The sequence below is a fragment of the Sceloporus undulatus genome, chromosome 2, assembly GCF_019175285.1.
Source record: "Sceloporus undulatus isolate JIND9_A2432 ecotype Alabama chromosome 2, SceUnd_v1.1, whole genome shotgun sequence".
NCBI classification, from domain to species: domain Eukaryota; kingdom Metazoa; phylum Chordata; class Lepidosauria; order Squamata; family Phrynosomatidae; genus Sceloporus; species Sceloporus undulatus.
This window is the reverse complement of record NC_056523.1, coordinates 159,092,023-159,104,038: the sequence shown is the minus strand read 5'-3', so window position 1 is coordinate 159,104,038 and position 12,016 is coordinate 159,092,023. Positions and strand designations below refer to the sequence as shown.

The window sequence follows — 12,016 nt, the reverse complement described above, 5'->3', positions numbered from 1 at the left end:
CTTTACTTGTCTCCACCATGCAATTTCAGCTGCTTCTCCTTGAGGAGGCTTTTAACTGTCTCCTGCCCAAGGGTTGAGGTTGAAAAAAATGGTGCAGTGTGGCCAAATGCAATGGCTTTTAAGTGTGTGTGTGTGTGTGTGTGTGTGTGTGTGTGTGTGAGATGAACACTGCTAATTGTTGTTTTTCTAAAGCTGGTCATTGAATCAATGGCTGTTAACTCATTAGTTAGAAAACTTACTCTGACCAGATGAAGAAGGCTGGCCTATGTGAATTACCCAGAGACCATCTCATAAACTTAGTGGAACAAAAGGTTCCAGCCTGGCAGGTGTAATGCCTACACTCAGCTTCCTAGCCATGGTTAATATGACTAATCAGCCCCCTCACATTTGCAGTGGTTACGATCACACACACCCTGAAAAAGTGGGAAAACAGTAAATAGAAATAAATAAAAATAAAAATTACAGCTTCTGATTTTTTTAACTTAAAAGAACACTTCTCTAGGTATCTCTAGATCTCCAGCATGAGACTATGGTCAGCTTCCACCAGATGTTGACCACAGATTCATTCTGAAGGTTCTAGAGATTGCTAGAGAGAATGTAGTAATCAAATCTGTGACAGGGAAACCAGCAAATGCATACATTCATTTACATTCTTAAGGGGTGTACATGAAGGCTGCATAAAATATAATAATTAAATGAAAAGCAGTAGGAATTTGGGGGTGGGGATCTCCCTAACATCTAGATCATAGTGCCTCTTTGGAGAACTGGTAGTACAGTATACCATCTCTTAATCCTCCTCCTCTGATCCTTCTGGATTAGGAGAGGTTTTTGTGTTCCCTCCAGTGACAAACTATTTTTCCTTTCTGCTCCTCACCTTTCGCCAGTTCTCCACCCAAACGCTGTGCATTCTGCAACTGTAGCAAGTGGAGTCTGCATGGGCAGCGGGAGCTGCTGCGTTTTGATCCTGCGCCTGGTTGGTCGGAAAACCTTTCCAGCCCACTGGAAGGGAAGCAGTCAGGCTCTTCGCCAGAGGCTGGAAGTGATGATCTGACCCTGATTGGCTTTGCAGATGGGGTGTCAGTGCGGGAGGTGTTTGAGTCAACAGGTAAGTAGCTGCCTCAGAGGAGGAGAGACTATGCTGATGACTGTTCTGTTGTTGGGCTCAGACCAACAGCTCCCTTAAGTCCTAGCCAGTGTTTCCTTGTCACCCTTGATCTGTGTCATATTCTGACTTTGCTATGTGACATTACCAGTAAAATAGTGGATGAAAACTCTCAAAATTGGCTGGCTTCATCTTGAGCTGGACATCCCACCTCTTATCATGCGAGTTTTCATTAAGATAAATCTGAAAGAATGGAAGGCAGATTTTCAGTTTCTGGATTCTACTTTTTTAAAAATGAAAACCTGTAATTGGATTCTGGTGTAAAACAGAATTCCACTGAGTATATGTTCAGCTCTAGAATGGAGCTTTCTGTCTCTTTCTCTGTCACAAACTCATACACAGACACACACCCCATTCCTGGATTTCTCCCATGCTTTCTTGGAAGCCCTATTTGGATAAGTATGTATGTTTGTGGAGGGGATTCTGTTGCTGTTGAATAAATGAGAGTTAGAAGCACTTGTTCATCTATTTGCCCTTTCAGTGCTTCAAATGCTGATGAACTATTTTCTTAATCTTTCACCATTGGCTAGGCTGTGAAATATAGAGTGAATAGAACTGGAGTTCAACAACTTCTGGATGCCCACAGGTTCCCAAAATATTCCCAAACTGCCCAGTGGCTCCTGGGATATATTATTTTTTCACCTCTGTTATGTCACTTCCCCCTAAATAATGATACTCCCCCCCGCCCAAATTCCCACTCTCATGTATGGAAGTCAGTGAGACCAAAGGTTGAATTTTAATTTTACACTCAAATGTACCTGCCAAAATCCTTACCTGAAGCTATGTCTTCTTCTCAGTTGATGCTTGATGCCCTAAATAATGTCTCTTTTGTTCTTCTTTCATGGTCTCCCTTTCCTTGTAGGGCACTTTTGGGCTCATCACTGGTGTGTGGTTTGGTCAGTTGGAGTTCTACGTCCAGAGGGATCATGGCTGAGCCTTGTGAACAAAGCTGTCATCTCAGGGATTACACAGGTCTGGCAAATTCAGTTATGCTGGGACATGAAGATGGACTCTTTTTTTTCCACAGTGGTGGGGTGAACTGGGTCAGTCCCCATGGAGCAACATTTGGAGTAAGCAACAGTGTCCTCATTGCCTCCACAGGCGTTTGCATCAGCAGCACTGACAAAACAACAATATTAAGAGTGGCTATTGGAACCCAGTAATTAGAATAGTAATCAGCAGACTGACAAGCAGACCAACTAGCTCTATGTGTCATCTTCCCCAGCTTTTCTGTAGATGAAGGGCCCAGACAGGCCAAAATAAAGCTGCTTCGGGTCCCTTTGGAGGCATGCTGTTTAAATGACACAGGCATCATAAGAGGCCAGAAGCTGCCCCAAAGCTGCGTTCCAGTCCTTAGGACTGGAGTGTGGCTTTAGTGCGGCTTCTGGCCTCTTAGAAAGCATGCATCATTTAACAGCTTACATCCAAAGTGACCTGAAGCAGCTTTATTTTGGCAGGTCTGTTCGGGCCCATATTTAGCTGTGGAACTAAATTTGTATTTACTGACACTACCCCCTTCTGACAAACTGGCTGCAAACATGGGAACTCCCATTTCCTCTCCCTACCCCCACCCGCAAAATGCACCTTAAAACCATTTTATATTTTAACACGTGCATATTAAGTCAACACATTCTGTTTCTTAACTTTATGGGATTTATTTTTGGAACAAAATCCTGGATTTTTAAACTAGTATCTTGCTCAAAGCCCTCAGAGGATTCAGGTATCAGTATTCTGTCACCTGTCTGTACCTCCAATGGACAGCACTGACTGTGGATGTATGCATAAATTATGAAAAATCAAAATAGGAGTGGCTGGAAGTTCATTTTGGTTTTGATCTTGGTGGAGCTGGAGGATCTTGCACCCTATTTTATTGCAAAACCATTGCTTATTGAGGTTTTTAGGAGTAGGGAATTATTTTGGCGGGGGGGGGGAGATGAGGAGGATTGGGAGGGAATTAAAATGGCCTTTAGGACTGCATGCTGCCATAGCATTTCTTTGTGCCATCCCTGGTCTCTGCTATACTTGTATTCAGTTGGTACAATCTGGAGACTATAAAGGCAGCCATCTTGTTGATATGGCATGTGGTAGTCTTGTGTTGATGTAGACCCTGTCATGTAACATACATAGAGATTGTGGATTACACAGCATCTGAAAGAAACCACTAGCATGGTTATGCTTGTGTCTCAACCCCTTGTCTTCTTCTGATCGAAGCTGTACCTTAGCATAATTTGCTTTAGTATTTGCGCCCTGTGTAGGGCTGTTGTTCTTTGCAGGCAGAGCACTTCTTCGTGATCTCTGCAAATCACACAGATGGATTATTCTGCCCCTGTGTAGTAAACTTCGAAAATTTCTGGAATCACTAGGCAAAACTTTAATTGCAACTTTTTGGCAGTAGCTTTGCTTGGCTCAAAGCCTCTGATCTTACAGCTCAGGCCCTAGCCCTGATAGAGGACATGCCCTTTGAAGACTCTGGACTCTTCAAGAAAGAGACAGACGAGAAGCTCAACTTCTGGTACAAGATGAAAGCCGTGCTGCAGAAGCACAGTATGTCCTATGCATCCTTCCAATCCCATCCTCGCCCCCAATTTGTAGGCCAACCCTCTTGGTATTCCCCTTCCCATCAGAGGCAGTACCAATACCAGCAAAAGTGCCAGTACTAGCCCCAGGATCAGCCCCCTCAGCATAACCCCTCCTAGTCGTCATCTTCTTCTGCTCGCCACCAACCAACCCAACCTCGGTACCGACAGGTCTAATGCAAGAAAGATGCGGGTCAGCGCAAGAAGAGGCTGTGAGATGGGACTGCGCACTTCGTCTCTATCCCATTTGGGAACAGACTTAAGCACTTTGTCAACACTTGGGCCATGATAACATCTGACACTTGGGTTTTGGACATTGTTTGGTGGGGCTATGCCCTCGAGTTCGAAGAGCTCCCTGCCACAGGAGCTGTTATTTCCACCCCCCTTCAAACACCTTATTCATTGAAGTGTGCTCTTTATTACAAAAAGGAGCCATTGAGCCCGTGGACCCCATGTGGGGCTGCACTTGTTTTTTCTTTTGTTATTTCATTGTTCCCAAAAGAGATTATGGCCTCCGACCCATTTAGAATTTACGACAGCTAAATTGTTGTTTACCGCCGCTTCCACATTTTAACACTTTCTTCAATTTTACCACTGTTGCAGCAAGGCCACTGGTTTGTCACCCTCAACCTCAAAGTTACCTATTTTCACATCAAGATCTGACAAAATCACAGGGGATTCCTTGCCTTCTCAGTCAACCCTGAGATGTACCAGTACAGAGTGCTTCATTTTGGGCTATCCACGGTGCTGAGGGTCTTCCCCAAATGCATGGCCCCAGTCGCAGCCTACCTTCACCAACAAGGGATTACAGTCTTTCCGTATTTGGATGACTAGCTCTTTGCCACTCCATCCTGAGAGGAGCTCTTGAGGGACATCGACTTTGCTCTATCCCTCTTGAAATCACTCGGCCTGATGGTCAGAAATCCAACCTGAGCCCCTCCAAACAGATCAAGATTCATCGGGACTATTCTCAGCTCCGACAAGGTCATTACATATTTATTATTAGACAGATTTCAACTTCTCTCTAGAGCAGTCCAGGACTTCCTATCCCACAGTCGCATCAGGGCTCACACTGCTTAAGTGGCACTCAGACATATGGGGATGCCATTTCTACCTCTTCAGTCCCAAACCACTCTGACAATGGATGCATCCATGGACGGATGGGGCACCCACACATCAGATCTCTCAATTAAAGACAAGTGGTTCCCATTGGAAGGTCAGCTGCACATCAATACACTGGAGATGTGGCGGTCGAGAAGGCCCTTCGTACCTTCAAAACCGTCCTCCACAAGAAGGTGGTACAACTGTTGACGAACAACACCACTGTCATGTACTACCTAAACAAGCAGGGAGGGACCGAGTACCAGACACTTCTCGAGATTACCCTCCACATCTGGGACTGGTGCATCCAGAAGAATATCCTCCTGCAAGCAATTCACCTTCCCAGAGAGGAGAATAAACTGGCAGGCCCGCTCAGCAGGTCTTCAAACCCATGTCACGAGTGGTGCCTCCATCCTGGGACAGCATCCGACCTGTTTCGCACCTGGGGCAAACCTTCAATCAACCTCTTCTCCGCTCGTTCCAACAGTCACTGTACCCAGTTTTGTTCTCAGATTTGTTCACTGGGCTCTCAAGGAGATGTCTTCCTCTTTGAACAATCTGGAAAGAGGGTTTCTTCATCGTGGTCTCTGCGAATCACACAAATGGGTTTATTCTGCGCCTGCACAGCAATCCTCGGAAACTTCTAGAATCTCCAGGCAGAAAGTAATGTATCTTTCTGCAACTTTTTGGCGGTAGCCCCGCCCACCCATATATAAGGCCCCTGGTGGCCCGTTCCTCTTCAGTTCCTTCATTCCGCCGCGCTAAGCAGCTCAGGGAACTTCGCTAACGTTACTGCTTACTCTTCGTATTGGAATCTCGGCTTGACCTTCGGACTTTCACTTGACCATTCCTTGGACTCTCACTAACCGGCTTCACTTTCTTCTGACCTCACGGCTTGACCTACGGACCAGTAACGGACTTGTTTACCATGGCCTCATTCAAGCAGTGCACTAAGTGCGGGGTTAAAATACCCAGGGCCGATGGCCATGAGAGATGTGTCCTCTGCCTAGGGGAGTCCCACATTCCGGGCAACTGCCCCCACTGTAAGGCGATGTCTGCCCAGGCCCTCAAAAATAGGGACCGGACACTCAAGGCCGCGCTCTACGAAAAGGTCTTGAGCCAGCCTGGCGCTTCTGGGGATGCGGATGCCCCCAAAGCCCCCAAGAGAAAAGGGGACAAACATGTGGACAAGAAGCGGGCTCGCTCGTCATCGCCACCCGCTAAGACCCGTCGCAAGGGTCCCCCGAGCACGGTCTCAGTGCCTCTGCCTGAGTCGAGGCCGGTGCCGTCCACATCTCCGGTCACCGAGTCGGTGAAGACCCCGACTCCTGTACCGATTGCCTCCTGGGTGGTGCCTCTCGAGCCCAGGATCTTGCTCGCTAGCCATCTGTCTGCACCGGCGGACGCCCTGCAGATTGTGGACGTGGACTCCGAGTCTGAAGGGGAGCTCCACGACTCTGATGCCCCCTTGTCTCCTCAGAGGATCAGAACCCACTCTCCTTCCCCTGAGGCAAGGCCACAAGTCCCACCACGGGATAGAGAGCGTCCTCGCTCCCCCCCAAGGAAGGATCGAGCCGCATTGGGAGCTGAGGCGGACGCTGCCTTGGGATCAGGCCGTCCGAACTCCACAGAGCGTGACCAAGACTTGTTGGACGCCTTCCCGGACCTGGTATTTGACCACCGTACAGGTCAGTACCTAATCCCCGTGGACCCGTCCCGCTTGCGACGTAACATACGGGCCCACTCACGGGACCGTCACCAGACCGGTGCTTTCCACTGACTGGACGATTTGGGCGCCACCGACCCTTCACCCAGAAGGCATAGCAGATCGCCCTCAAGGTCCAGGTCTAGGTCCCCGCGCTCTGCATCTCCACTCTCTGAGGAAGATGATGCTCCGTTTGTCCCAGAGGGACCGGCAGTCCCATCGCCCATGGACGACGTTAGGTCTTTCGCTGATAGGGTTATCCGGATGGCAGATGCCCTGAAGCTAGAAGTGGCCCATCCAGAGGATGATGCCCTTGATCCTGTGGAAAGGAGGATCCACGGTTCCGCACCAGCTCCACCGGCCTTGGCATATCTACCGTCATTGGAGAAGATTGCTAAGCGTTCATGGGACGCACCAGCCACCATCCCGTCCACGTCCCGCAGGATCGAGAACCTCTATCGGGTCACTCCTTCTGCTCCATCTTGGCTCTCCAACCACCCTAAGCTGAACTCTGCGATAGTGGAAGGAGCCCAGTCCACCTTTGCTCCAAAGTCCTCGTCTTCTCCGATTGACAAGGACAGTAAAAAGCTGGACGGATTGGCCAAGAAGTTTTATGCCTCAGCGGCCCTGGATTTAAAGGTGGCCAACTACGCGGCCTGTATGGGAGCTTACGTACAGTACCTCGTGGAAAAGATGGACCCTACTATCGCCGACCTGCCAGATGACAGAAGGCGCATGATGTCTGCACTCAGGAATGAGATCCACCTGATAAGCGGACAGCAGATCATCTCCGCCAGACACTCGACGGACTGTGCGTCGAAGATCCTTTCTGGCTCCATAGCCCTCCGGCGCTACGCATGGCTGCGATCTTCGAATCTCACCCCGCAAGCCAAGGCAGCGATAGAGGACATGCCCTTCGACAACTCGGGCTTGTTCCACCGCGACACAGACGAGAAGCTCAGCTTCCGTTATAGGATGAAGACCGCGGCCAGAAAGCACGGTATGTCATCCACTGCACCCAAGGCCTCACGCCAGAGGTACCCTAGTCAGCGCCCTTGGCAGCCAGGTGGCCAGTACCGCTTCCAGCCCCAAGATCGTCCCTATCATCATGACACTCAGCCTCAAGGCCGGTCCTCTCGGTCGCCTGCCTTACCAGCTGACAAGCGCCAGTCTTCCCAACCCACATTCCAGCAGGGTTACAGGAAGAAAGATGGCAGAGGAAAGAAAAGATTCTGATGTGTTCCCGCGCACCTCGTCACCCCCAACAGATTGAGCCCCTTCTTTAACACCTGGGCCGCCATTACTACGGACTCTTGGGCACTTAACATCGTCCGTAGGGGCTATGCCCTAGAGTTCTCTGAGCTCCCACCAACTGGAGCCTTTATTTCAACTGTCCCCTCGGACACCCTTCTCGACGAAGTGCGCACTCTTCTAGACAAAGGCGCTATTGAACCCGTGTCCCCCTGTGAGTTCAAGCGCTGCTTCTTTTCCAGGTACTTCACCGTACCGAAGAAAGACTCTGGCCTTAGACCCATAATGGATCTTCGAGCCCTCAATACCTTTATTGTTTGCAAGAAATTTAGGATGGTAACCCTTGCTTCTATCTTACCACTCCTACAGGAAGGCCACTGGTTCGTGACTCTAGACTTAAAAGATGCCTACTTTCACATAGGGATCCGGCACGACCACCGCAGGTTCCTCGCCTTTGCCGTCGGGCTCCAGGCATACCAGTACAAGGTCCTTCCCTTCGGCCTTTCCACAGCTCCAAGAGTCTTCACCAAGTGCATGGCACCTGTGGTGGCATACCTGCGTCAAAAGGGAATCACGGTCTTCCCATACTTAGACGACTGGCTCTTCGCAGCGCCCTCCAAAGACACACTGCTCGAACACCTCGAGTCTACCCTGTCGCTCCTTCAAGCATTGGGACTACAGGTCAACTTCGACAAGTCCAACCTGATTCCCACCAAACGCATCGACTTCATTGGAACCACACTGGACTCTGTGTCAGTGAAGGCATACCTTCCAGAGGCAAGGTTTCAGGCCCTCCGCTCGTCACTGCAGCCGTGCCTGCGTCAGAGACGTCTGCAGGCCCGTGTGGTACAAGTTGCCATGGGACACCTGGCCTCTACCACCTTCGTCACACCGTGGGCCAGACTAAGGCTCAGGCCCCTGCAATCATGGTTCCTATCCGTGTTCGACCCCGTCCGAGACACGCCTACCAAACTGCTCACCATCCCGAGGACCGTACAGAAGTCCCTTCGATGGTGGCTCCAGCCCGACAACGTCTGCGGGGGAATGTCATTCTTACCCCCGCAACCGGACCTCTCTCTGACTACGGACGCCTCCCTGCAGGGATGGGGCGCCCATACTCTGGACCTCACAATAAAGGACAAGTGGTCACCGGCGGAAGCCACTCTCCACATCAACGTCCTAGAGATGCTGGCTGTGGAAAAGGCACTCAGAGCCTTCCAGACGGTCCTCGCAGACAAGGTGGTGCTTCTTCTCACCGACAACACCACGGTCATGTACTACCTCAACAAGCAAGGGGGTACAAAGTCGAGGACCTTGTTGTCAGTCACCATCCGTATCTGGGAGTGGTGCATACAGCACAAGATCCTACTACAGTGCATCCATCTGCCAGGCGACCAGAACGACCTTGCAGATCAACTCAGCAGGTCATCTTCCACTTGCCACGAATGGAGGCTGCATCCAGAAGTGGTGACCCAACTCTTCGATCGCTGGGGACCCCCTCTCCTGGACTTGTTCGCATCCCGGCTAAACGCCCACGTACCGAGGTTTTGCTCACGGTACAGAGAGCCCGGGTCGGAAGGGGATGCCTTCCAAATCAAGTGGACTCAAGGCCTCCTGTATGCCTTTCCTCCATTTCCTCTGATCACACGGGTGATCTCGAAGATGTTGTCGGACCACACAGATGCAATTTTGATAACTCCGTGGTGGCCCAGACAGCCGTGGTTCGCCCCTCTCCTACAGCGAGCACAGGACCATCTCCGATTAGAACACCGGCCCGACCTGCTTTCGCTACACGACGGGCAAGTCCACCATCCCGAGATGCAGTCTCTCCCATTGGTGGCATGGAGGATTCGGTCCTGAACACGCTTCCATCCGGTGTTCGGGATATCATCAAAGCAGCACAGAGACCATCTACACAAAGGTCCTATGCCTACAAATGGGATAAGTTCCTTGCCTTCCTACAGACAAAGGACATTCCACCATCCCGTGTCTCCATCCCAGTCGTCCTGGACTTTCTTATGTCACTGGCAGAAGCGGGTCTCTCCTTGAGTTCTATCAAGTGTTACCTTTCTGCCATCTCGTCCCATTATTTGTTCCGAGACAACAACTTTCTCTTTTTGGGGACCCTCTCATAAAGAGGTTCCTTAAGGGATTCAACAATCTGCATCCACCGGTTGCAGATCCTTCACCTCAGTGGAGTCTAGACACCGTCCTGGCGCAGCTGGTGTCTAAACCGTTTGAGCCCTTAGCTACCACGGACCTGAGACTCCTGACTTGGAAAACAGCCTTCCTGGTAGCTATCACGTCAGCCCGCCGGGCTGGTGAACTGTGTGCCCTGAGGGTGGACCAGCCCTTCCTCCGTTTCCATAAGGACAAGGTGGTGCTCCGTACGGACATCACTTTCTTGCCAAAGGTGGTGTCTGCCTTTCACATCAACCAGGACATTGTTTTACCGACTCTGGCTCCTAATCCGACCACAGACTCTGAGCGTCAGCTCCATGCCCTGGATGTCCGCAGGGCGCTGGCGTTCTATCTGGACAGGACATCTGCTTCCAGGCGTTCGGAGAGACTTTTTGTGTGCTACTCCGAAGCCAAGAAGGGGCTGCCGGTGTCACCGCAGAGGTTCTCCAAGTGGGTGGCCAGCACCATCCACCTCTGCTACGAACTGGCTGGAAAGCCTCCACCAGGTCGGGTTAGAGCCCATGCAACTAGGGCGGTAGCTGCATCCTCAGCCTTTTTGACGGGGATTCCCCTCGAGGATGTGTGCAAGGCAGCTGTCTGGTCCCAGCCACTGACATTCATTAGACATTACAGGATGGACTCAAGGGCCAGGCATGATGCAGCCTTTGGGAGGGCAGTGTTACTCTCTCCCATGCACTAAACCTGTTACACTGTTAATAAATAACACAGTTGTTTGGTTTACATACTATATTGATTATGTCATTTGTTGTTATTGACACTCCCTCCTCCACTGACTACAGCTCGCTAGTCTAAACCCATTTGTGTGATTCGCAGAGACCACGAAGAAGAAGAACAGGTTGCTCACCTGTAACTGTGTTTCTTCGAGTGGTCATCTGCGAATTCACACAAACCTGCCCATCCATCCCCTCAGTGTCTGCTCATTTGACAACGCTTGTTGCCACGCTGATTAGCGGCTCATTCGGAACTGAAGAGGAGCGGGCCACCAGGGGCCTTATATATGGGTGGGCGGGGCTACCGCCAAAAAGTTGCAGAAAGATACATTACTTTCTGCCTGGAGATTCTAGAAGTTTCCGAGGATTGCTGCGCAGGCGCAGAATAAACCCATTTGTGTGAATTCGCAGATGACCACTCGAAGAAACACAGTTACAGGTGAGCAACCTGTTCTTATGCCTTCCCTCCCTTCCCACTTATCACAAAAGTGATAGCCAAGATGAGAGTGGACCACTTCAATGCCATCCTCGTTACCCCTTGGTGGCCAATGGCAGCCTTGGTTCGCTCTCCTCCTCTACCTGTCCCAGAGAGAATTTCTCCAGTGTGAGTTCCGTCCCGACCTCCTAACCCTTCACGGAGGCCAAGTCCGCCACTTGGACATTGAGACCCTTCCCTTGGTGGTGTGGGGAATCCGTCCCTAGAGGTCTTTCCAAAATTGGTACGGACTGCCATCCTGGCTGCTGAGAAGCCATCAACACAGAGGTCCTACCTGTTCAAGTGGAACAAGTTCCTAGACTTCCTTTCCGCCAAGGATATTCCTCTAGCCCAAATCTTGGTCCTGACTGTATTGGAGTTCTTGATGACATTTGCAAACTTGGGGCTCTGCTTGACATCTGTCAAGTTCTACCTATCAGCCATTTGTTCTCACTACCAATTTGAGAGCTGACCATCCCTCTTTAATAATACTACTACTACTACTACTACTAATAACAATAATAATAAAGTTTATTTATATTTCCTGCCACTCCCAAGGTTTGAGGTGGGATTACATCAATCAAAATGATACAGTAATACAAAACATGATCAATAAAACACTAATACTAAATTAACCAACATTCCTGTTAGTTCTTTAAAATAACAATTCATCAATAGCCAACAATCATAGTCAGGAATGGAGCAATAGTCATAACCTTTTCTATGGAGTCTGGTGGATAAGCCCGCCGGAAGAGATCCGTTTTGAGTTCCTTCTTAAAGGCCTCTAAGGTAGTGATTAGATGGATCTCTTCCGGTAGGCTATTCCATAATTTT

At 49.9% G+C, this 12,016-nt stretch overlaps 2 protein-coding genes across 7 annotated transcripts in view; both read left to right on the top strand.

Annotated features, from left to right (window-relative positions):
• Positions 1-12,016, top strand: part of KMT2D (lysine methyltransferase 2D) — a 213,447-nt gene that overhangs the window by 20,859 nt on the left and 180,572 nt on the right. For all 6 annotated transcript variants that reach the window (XM_042451953.1, XM_042451957.1, XM_042451954.1 and 3 more), the window contains exons 5-6: positions 885-1,105; positions 2,025-2,134. In XM_042451953.1, the coding sequence (XP_042307887.1) occupies positions 885-1,105; positions 2,025-2,134 (331 nt within the window). The remainder of the gene's footprint in view (positions 1-884; positions 1,106-2,024; positions 2,135-12,016) is intronic.
• Positions 5,681-10,274, top strand: LOC121922469. Its single transcript, XM_042451959.1, has 2 exons — positions 5,681-7,544; positions 8,165-10,274. Exons 1-2 carry the CDS (start codon positions 6,770-6,772, stop codon positions 9,928-9,930), a joined length of 2,541 nt encoding a protein of 846 aa, XP_042307893.1. The 5' UTR covers positions 5,681-6,769; the 3' UTR covers positions 9,931-10,274.

Excerpts from the sequence above, each read along its gene's own strand:
- LOC121922469 (XM_042451959.1), top strand. The coding sequence starts at position 6,770 with ATGGACGACGTTAGGTCTTTCGCTGATAGGGTTATCCGGATGGCAGAT. Across the intron at positions 7,545-8,164 it reads GACCGCGGCCAGAAAGCACG|GAAGGCCACTGGTTCGTGAC; the intron begins GTATGTCATCCA and ends CCACTCCTACAG.